The 9,779-nt window shown below is 38.7% G+C and overlaps 1 protein-coding gene across 1 annotated transcript in view; it reads right to left on the bottom strand.

Annotated features, from left to right (window-relative positions):
• LOC143153313 (uncharacterized) overlaps positions 1-7,298 on the bottom strand; it is a 60,891-nt gene extending 53,593 nt beyond the window's left edge. The window contains exon 1 of the mRNA XM_076324346.1: positions 6,986-7,298. Within this exon, the coding sequence (XP_076180461.1) occupies positions 6,986-7,010 (25 nt within the window). The 5' untranslated portion in view covers positions 7,011-7,298. The remainder of the gene's footprint in view (positions 1-6,985) is intronic.
• Positions 7,299-9,779: the final 2,481 nt, after the last annotated feature.

The following is a 9,779-nucleotide window of genomic DNA, read 5'->3' on the forward strand; positions in this document are numbered from 1 at the left end:
TCAGAAGGCATCGTTTGATCAACCAGAGATCTCCTTTTTTCATCCATCATAATTTAATTAAATTAAATCTAATTCAATTTAGCCTCCTTTTCCTTCATCCTCTCGTTTGCATCCTGACACTCTTTCAGATGCACTTTTCGTCATCCTCGTATCATTCTCAAAGTTTCTATATTTTCTTAAACGTTCGATTGTGATACCACTGCTCTCAATTTTGTTCCTATTGGCTCTAACCGCTCCATTCAAGCTACAAAAGTTGAACTCGTGAGCAACAAAATTTAAAAAACCATATTCATCGTACTAGTTCGACAACCTTTGCTTCGTTCCCTTCACACGCTTCACTTAAATCGTATTCGTGTCGTTTCGATACACCGTTATTATCCTAGCGTGTAAATTTCATACCCTTTATTCATCTTTGTTATTATTGTCACGTGTAAATTTCATACCCTTTATTCATCTTTGTTATTATTGTCACGTGTAAATTTCATACCCTTTATTCATCGTTCGGGCAACATTAATTTATCGTACGACACGTGTCAATTATTATACTGGACGGGTTACATTCGATCCAATCAAGAGACGTTTCATCCCTCGAACTGAATTTCGAACAAAACAATAGCAACGAAATGAAGTGAACAAGTCCTGTCGAAACTTTCTCGATTTTTTATTCAATATTTCGTGCCTTCTCACTTCGTGTTCTCATTCGTGTATCCTTTCGTGTATCCTTTCGTCAGATCCTTCTTCAGATGCACCTTGCACGAATCCTCCAGCAACCCCTTTTAACAATTTCTATATTTTCGTAAACACTCGTTTTCGTATCGTTCTCAATTTTCTTCTCATTGGCTCACGACTCCTTCACCAATTAGAAGCTATCAGACTCCAGCTAATAAGCGAAGACAAAATCTAACAAGATCACCCTCAGACTTCATCCTTGACAGTTCCTCGTTAACCAGCTACCTTCGCAGACCTTCGGTTCTAATTCACTCGCTCGTGTACCTTCGTTACATCCGTTGCAAGTTTTACTCGCATTGTATCGCGTTAAGTTTTAATAAACCGTGTTATTCCACAATTTCGTACTTCCTTGTTCGTCGTGCAAGATTAATTCGACGTGTGACACGTGTCAATTAACACGTCAAACGGGTAACATCCGATCGAGGCATATTTATTCGAATAGATTCGAATTTGACACGAAACAGATCGTTCCTTTCGATTTTTACGTATCGATCGTTTTATCCTCGAAAGTCGAACGATCTAGGAATATTTGTCTCTGAACGATTTAGGAAAATATGTCTCTGAACGATCTAAGAAAATTTGTCTCTGAACCATCTAGGAAAATTTTTCTCTGAACGATCTAAGAAAATTTTTCTCTGAACGATCTAGGAAAATTTGTCTCTGAACGATCTAGGAAAATTTGTCTCTGAACGATCTAGGAAAATTTTTCTCTGAACCGATCTAGGAAAATTTGTCTCTGAACCGATCTAGGAAAATTTGTCTCTGAACGATCTAGGAAAATTTTTCTCTGAACGATCTAGGAATATTTTTCTCTGAACGATCTAGGAAAATTTCTACAGATTGGCCATTGAATTGCTAAATATTTATCCTGATTCTTTATCAAATTTCGAGCAATATTTCTCCTCTCGAAGACATTAACGAACCCAATCTCTCGTTAGGTAAATTGTTTCACGTTCGGTAAGTTTCTAAATTTTTGCTAGATTTGTGAGAAGGGATACGTCGTTAATATTTTCAAAAGGAACGAGTCACAATTTTTTCAAACCTTTCGGTCTCAGCGGTCACTCTGTACAGTCCGTTTGTTACCGCGAAAATGGCCGTAGAGATCGCGACGAAACTTGGAACGAATCCACGGGGTGAGTGCGAGTTAATATTTCAGGCTCATATTAGCTGCACAAGGCCCTGAAAGTTTTGCCTCGAGCTACGAAACTCGTGAATCTTTTTGAACTACGACGAACCTTTTTGAATGATTAAATTTGGTAACGTTTTTCTTCGACGATTACCGTGAGATACACTGTGTCTCTGTTGCTCCGCGAGACCGAGTAACAGAAGAGTGTTTATTCGCGCATTAAACGCGAGTTTCAAACTCAAATTCACCGCAAGAATAATATAGAGTCGTACTTCGAACAACGCGGTGGATATGTTCCCCGAGTAACCGTGTAGTTGAAAATTGTTGTAAAATAGTTGCTCTCACCCCCTCCCGTCTTGGAACTAATTACGGTGTACAATTTACTCCAGAAATTTATTTTCCAACGCGTACTATGTATTTGTACGCGTTTATAAATATATAATTTATATATTTTGAGAAAAATTCCTTTTAAGAAAAATAAATAAATATATTATTTTTAAAATAAAGTAACTTTACGAAATTCATTGAAGAACGGTCGTCATTCGAAATCGTTATGATCGTTATCGCGATTTTTAAACTTACTTGAGTTTAGAAAATTAATTAAAGAAAGGAACTAACGTTATTTGAAATTATTTTGATCGTTATTGCGGTTTTCAAACTTACTTGAGTTTAGAAAATTAATTAAGAAATGGAACTAACGTCAATTGTAATTATTACGATCGTTCTCACGGTGATTTGAGGTTATAGTTTCGTAACGAAAGAATTGTATAAAATCACGTTCAAAATGGCGTCGTTCACGGGTCAGATATAGTTCTAAAAGTACAATTAACACTAGATTTACCAACCAGTAAAAATCACTGATTTCAGCTACTTTTACAAAGAAATTTACTTTAAATTTCATAGCATATTTTTAAAAGACGTTATGACTTTTTCTATTCTATAGATACAATCAATATTTCACAAGTTTCCCTTTTTCCTCGATCATCGATTTTCCTGAGACACGTGTAAGGAACACTTTAATATACAGAAATCTATCGATAGTTCTGGTGTTAAATAAAGACCAATTTGTCAATTGGTAACTTTGATTCCAATTTTGAAGATTTTTTAACGCGTCTCTAATTCGAACATGGTCGGATAATTCGGGCTGGTAATGGAACAGAGCGAAACTTGTTCGAAGATTATTCGAAAACGTTTAATTGGAGCATGTACAACGAGAATCGTTCCTACGAATTTCGAACAGTGCTCTTTACTCGTTAGAAGCCACAGTCCCGAGTTATTTCATTACCCCGAACGACCGTTTCTCCGACAGCACACGTTGCGAGGGCCGATACGGTTATAAATATAGAAACTGGTCACCTCCAGGGTCCCATTGAACCGGTACTTCTCCGTATCAAAGGCGATGAACTTTTTCTAGCTATTTTTCCCCTCAAGAGTTACACTCAACGAGAATATCGTTATTCGACAAATTCTGATTTCTCTGAAAATTACTCGAGAATATTTCATCTCTTTTAGAAAGAGAAATGTTTAATCTCTCTTAGAAAAGAGCCTCTCTTTTCAGCTTTTAAGAAAGATTATGAATCCTAGGTTCCAATAGGAAGATAAATTGATCTGAAAATTTCTCGAATGTACTTAATTTCTTTTAAGAAAAATCACGAACGAGATTTCGAACACTAACGTTGAATTCTAAAAGAAAGGTACACCGATTTTAAAATTAATGATTAATCGCTTTTAAGAAAAATCACGAACGATATTTTGGGCCTTAACATTGAGTTCCAAAAGAAAAGTAAATCGATCTAAAAATTCCTCAAAAATAATTAATTCCTTCTAAGAAAAATCACAAACGATATTTTGATTTCTTGAGTTCTAATAAGAAGACAAACCGATCTTAAATTTGTCAAAAATAATGAATTCCTCTCAAGAAAAATCACAAACGAAATTTTGAATTCTAGCATCGAGTTCAGATAAGAAGTTAATCCGATCTCGCGAGACGGTGCACGCTCTATCGGCGAAACAACAAATGTCTCCGCAAACGGACATACACCGACAAATAGAGAACATTTCTCTTGAACGTGTACCGTTGGTCTTCGATCGGTTGTAACACAGTTCCCCGATTTTTTCGGTTTTCCACGACCGTACGATTTACCGCAAAATAAAACCAGTTTTCCCCAGTGTTCACCGTTCAAAGTGTTCTCACCCTCTCCATCTGTCCACGGAGCTTCACCGCTACCCCGTGATCCTGTCGCGTCTCGTTCGACCGCGTTACGTTTCGCTTTTGTCGACGCGAGATGTCTCTCTTTCGTTTTTCCTCCGTACCCTTTCGCTCCCTTTCCGTTTCCGTCTGCTTCCCCCGTCTGGTCAAATTAGACCGGGGGCAAACCTGTATCTGAAATGGGAAACCGTTTCCAGGCTGTCGGCGAGAAACGATACCCGACCAGAGAAAGAGAGAGAAAGATAAAGAGAGAAAAAGAGAGGGAGAGGGAGAGGAGGGAGTCGTTTTAAGATGGCAACCGTCTCAATTGCGCGAATTAACCTCTAACGAGAAATCTCGTCCCAGACCGAGAGAAGTGGAAGAGCGTGGATCACGAGGAATATCTTAACTGGCTATTTTCTTAAGCGACTCCCGGAAGGGGCAGTGAGATTCGATGTTCACAAAGGGTTAATAGTTCGAAACGAACCACCGAGAGTTGATTTTTTTTCTTTTTTTGCTTTCTACCGAATTTTCAAATCGAGCTGTTTGCGATTTGGGAAAGAGTAACGTTGTTCTAGATGGTGGTGCCACCTGGTGGCTCCGGGGTTGGTTATTTTTGTTCCGGTGTGAAGAATTTTTAGGTTATGGCCGAGGTGGTTAATTTACTTTAAAAGAATCGAGTACTTGGGTTTGGTACGATTGAGTTTGTTTCATTTTTGTGAAATGGGGAAATAATTAACAATAAGGACACTATAATGGGGACAGTAGACAGTTAGAGATCGATTATACCTATTATAATACATTGTAGCTTGATATTTCTATTTTAGAAAATTCTCAGCTGTTGATCGCTATTGTGGACAATGTACTTTAAAAATGTTGAAACAATTGGATACTTCGGTCGATACAATTGCGTTCGTTTCATTTTTGTAAAATGTGATTGTAATTAAGGGCCATCAAGTGAAGTCTGCTATTCCTATTCAAACGTAGGGCTCTTTATTTCTATTTTAATAGAATTGGAAAGTTTTCACGTGTTGATCGTTCTAGCAAATCTATTTTAAAAATCTATATTTCTTCCAAAACTATATTTTACAGCATTTTTCGACACCGTTGATACAGTTTCTAATTTAAATTCATCGCAAGAATAATACAATTCTAAATAATATAATTCTAAAGGTACGTTAAAACGAGATTTAATTTTCGCGCCAAAAACCTATCCTAACTGGTGCCCTTTCCTAACTGTTTGAAACACCGAGCTAAGATTGGTCAAACTAATCAACAATTGTATACTTATTTCTTTTTTTTTCTATTAATATTCATTAACACCGAAATAGTATCGAATTATGTATCTCTCGTAACAACAGAAAGCTTGTTTATAACGATTCATTGCCATCAAAATTAAATGGCAAAAAATAGTATATATAATTATTGAAAATATTTCGATTGAAAAGTATTCAACGGTTCAAATGTCAATAAAGAGGATTGGTCCAAAAGGGATGGAAACTTTCGTTCGGTTGGTGTAATTACTTTCGTTTATTTTTCATAAAATGTAGAACGAAAGACAAGCTCGAGGCACAGGGCAAATGCCCCCTGTGCCCTGTGCGAAGGGCGCCACTGATGATCTCAGCCATTGAACGTGTGCACGTAGAGTATGGCGCGAGAGATTCTTATTGGTCAGGCGATATCTTCGTTTCGTCGAAAGGAAAGAATCACGGGGTCCTTATCAATGACAGCTTGCAATTCCCGGTTGGAAAACACCACGGGGATAAATAGAGGGGGCGGTTCACTGTGGACGTGCCACGTCGCGGAATCTAATACAACCGATGACATAATAGCGCAAAAAGCCAGTTGCACCGATAAGAGACGGAAACACGCCGTCTGCTTACCACGAAGGCTAAATAGTGACGCACGATACGTGTGCGTATAATAAACAATAGATATCAAAGTCCTTCCTTTTAAGTAAACAAGTTTATATATATAGAAAGAAAAATATATCACAATGTCGGTCAGAAGTAGCACACAATGCCAATTAATAGCTTGCTGGATAAGGTTTGTCGTTCGGTAAGAAATGGAGTTAAATTGTGAAGAAATTTTTTTATTGAAAACTCAAGGTAACTGGGAATTTTTTAAACGAAATGTTTTTTGCCTACAAATTAAGTAGTAAAAAGTTGTATATATAATTACAGAAAATATTTCGTTTGAAAAGTATTAAACATTTCAAATGTCGAAACTGTTGCACACTTCTTATATGTAGGATGTTCCAAAAAATGTTATGTACACCATGAGTCGATTCGTCTTACAATTACTTGTACTACTTTCGAGATACGAAAACGTGAATAGTAGTAACCAATTAACTTTAAAAATAATCATTTACTCGCAACTATGTTTTACATTTATTTATACCGGATTAAACCGACTTGAAAAAATTGCCCAACATCTTGCACGTATACATGCAACTAGACGTGCTTCCATAAAAATCCCATCTACTAAATATTACAAAGATCGCTTTTGTTAATATTAAAATTTTTATCATTGAGTCTCAACCTAAGTACACCTTTGATTTTGTGCAACCTCGTAAAAAGAAGTCTACCGCAGAAAAATCAAATAATCGACGCACAACTTCAACGAGTACAGAAATACTAACTAGCCTAACTCAACTATCAATACTTCTAACTCAAATCTCGAAAACGAAAACGAATCGACCCGTATCGTACATTCAATACTTTATCCCAAAAACGACTTCTCAAATATTAGATTGTTCCTCAAGTAATTTCGTTTTCCAAAATGGAGAATATACAATTTACTAAAATGTTTATACACTCTAAAAAAATCGTGTTTCATTTTCACCGAAAAACAAAAAAATCAAAATGACTTTCCGAACAACCCAATTGACAAAAATTCATCGATTCAGATCTACAAAACTACACATTCGAACATCGTCTTACCGTGACTCGTGTAATCCAAAATCATCAAATTGTCGAAGAATCCAGATCGGTATTGAAATCAATCACTTCGAAATTAACCGCGTATGGGTTTAGTCGAGATCGATATTCGTCAATAAAAAAAGAAAAAGAAAAAGCAATTCAAGCTCTCTTAGAATTCGATCGTCTCCAGATCCAGATATTTCACCCCGAAAGCGATTTCAATCGGGCACCACGATCGATCGACTCTGCGAGCAATAATGTTTTACAACATCGCGGCCAGAGGCTCGGATCGCTCGAGTTAAACTGAGAGATAATTGTCCGCTATCAGCTGACCCTTGTCGTTCGTCCAGTTCCCTCTCGTCGACTCCTCTCACTCTCTCTCTCTCTTGTTCCCGCGTACGCTCTGTCCCAGTCTACGTCGGTGTCGATGCAACCGACCTCGCCAAGTTAAACGCGCGTTCGTCACCAGTGCGGCCGACAAAAGGCATTTTGTCACGAGCGCCACGAGAGGAACCGAGACCACCGCTCACGGTGGACTGACCAGGGGTTCGACGGGGGTATGAGGGGGGGCGGTGGTGCACCAGTCTACGCGATAATCGGAACGCGTGGAACTCGACAGATACGTGCACCAACACGGCGTCAATAAGGATGATTATGTCAGCCGATATAATCTCGATGACCACAATACGGCGTCGATTCAACAGACGTCGAACAGGAGACCGCGAGACCGCGCCCGTTCGGAATTTCCATTTTCCGTTACGTTCAAGTGTGGCACACCTGGAAGAGTTGGCCAATCGTTCGAAAATCATCGCGAAGAATCGATTAGATTTTTCTCATTTCGTGTTTTCGAATTTTCCCTCCGAGTTGAACGCTAATGAGCCATCGATGTTCGTGGACGGTGATAATCAAGAAGGAGTCACGATGGAGGAGTCATGATGGAGGAGTCACGATCGATGGATCACGAATCTGATCTTTTTCGGTCAAAGTTTTTTTTTTTTTCGGCGTATTCCGTAACTCGACGGTTCAATTAATTTTGCGCGAGCTCCGTTCCTACTTCGTCTTTCCGGTGCGCGATACGCGACCGATGGCGGCCATCTTTAGTAAAAATCACTTCGCGGGGGGGATTTCGAACGGACAAAAACTGAGCCGGGACAGACACCGTACTTAACGGTGGTCATAAATTTAAGAGCGGAGCGCGTGCGCGCGTGCACGGTGCTATGGTTCGCGTCTTTTCTTCGGTACGCGGATTCTGGCCGATCGAGCGAGCAATGCCGCGATGGCGATGGCTTTTTGCACGAAACCGGAGAACGGTGGATAAAAACCGTTTCAGACGTAAAGAGTACCACCACCCCTCTTCGGGCGGATATTCGTCTTCCTTGTGTGCATGCATGCGCGTTCTTTGTTTCCAAGTTTTCCGAAGGGTGGAGGGGTTGGTCAAGAGAGTTCACGTCGACCATCGATTTCGGTAGTGAATTCGATAATTCGGTTCTAACCGAGATATCGAAAAATCGGGTGTAGAAAGATTTGGGCTGAAAATGTAGATGTAATTGGGGAAGAGAGAGGGGCTTGGTCGAGAGATTTTTCGATCACTGACTACCGATCACTGATTTCGGTAGTGAATTCGATAATTCGGTTCTAACCGAGATATCGAAAAATCGGGTGTAGAAAGATTTGGGCTGAAAATGTAGATGTAATTGGGAAAGAGAGAGGGAGTTGGTCGAGAGAATTTTCGACGACCACCGATTTCGGTACTGAATTTGATAATTCGGTTCTAACCGAGATATTGAAAAATCGGGTATAGAAAGATTTGTGCTGAAAATATAGATAAATATAGATGATACAGAAAAATATAGATGTAGTTGGGAAAGAGAGAGGGGATTGGTTGGGAAAACTTTCATCGACTACCAATTTGGGAATTGAACTCGGTAATTCGGTTCCAACCGAACCGAGATATTCGAAAATCAGGTACAGAAGGATTTGTATTGAAAATATAGATGTTCTTGAGGAAGAGTGAAGGGACTGATCGAGAGAATTTTCGTCGATCATCGATTTCGGTACTGAATTCGATAATTCGGTTACAACCGAACCGAGATATTGTAAATCGAGTATAGAAAGATTTGTCCTGAAAATATAGATGTTATTGAGAAAAGTTGAGGGGGTTGGTCGAAAGAATTTTTGTCAACCATCGATTTCGGTACTGAATTCGATAATTCGGTTACAACCGAACCGAGATATTGTAAAATTGGGCGTAGAAAGATTTGTGTTCAATCTGGCAAGAAATCCCATATTTCACCATTTCTCGTACGAATTTTTTTTCTTTTATTTCTCCCTTTACTAACATTACCATTCATCTCTTGATAGCAAGTAATTATTTTTAACCCAATTCTTTTCCGTTTTACTTGTTCCACTCCTTTAGAAATTGTAAAAAGTAATTGTTCGAAACTGAACAGGCATTGTTTTTATCGGGTTTCTGATAATCTGTAATTGTAACTTCTAAAGAAACTATTACTTGATCTTTAACGCGTTCCGTTCTCCTTTTCATCAAATAATCATTCTTTCCGAAATAATTATTCGGTGAATTCTTTGGAAAGTCTGTAGGTTGCCTAGCAAAATGGAGGAATCGCGAAACTGTTGTTACAGGGGAATAACAGCTACTACCCCATTCGTCGAGTTTGCGTCTGCGCGAAATGGTGCAAAATGACTGCTACGTGTGCCCTTACGTCGAGTAAAATTGTTACGGGACACGAACATTCAGACTTTACAATATACAGTGTACAATCGTTTAACACCGACGATACGTTCCGTGTTGCGGAAA

Source organism: Ptiloglossa arizonensis, chromosome 12 (assembly GCF_051014685.1).
Source record: "Ptiloglossa arizonensis isolate GNS036 chromosome 12, iyPtiAriz1_principal, whole genome shotgun sequence".
Taxonomy (NCBI): domain Eukaryota; kingdom Metazoa; phylum Arthropoda; class Insecta; order Hymenoptera; family Colletidae; genus Ptiloglossa; species Ptiloglossa arizonensis.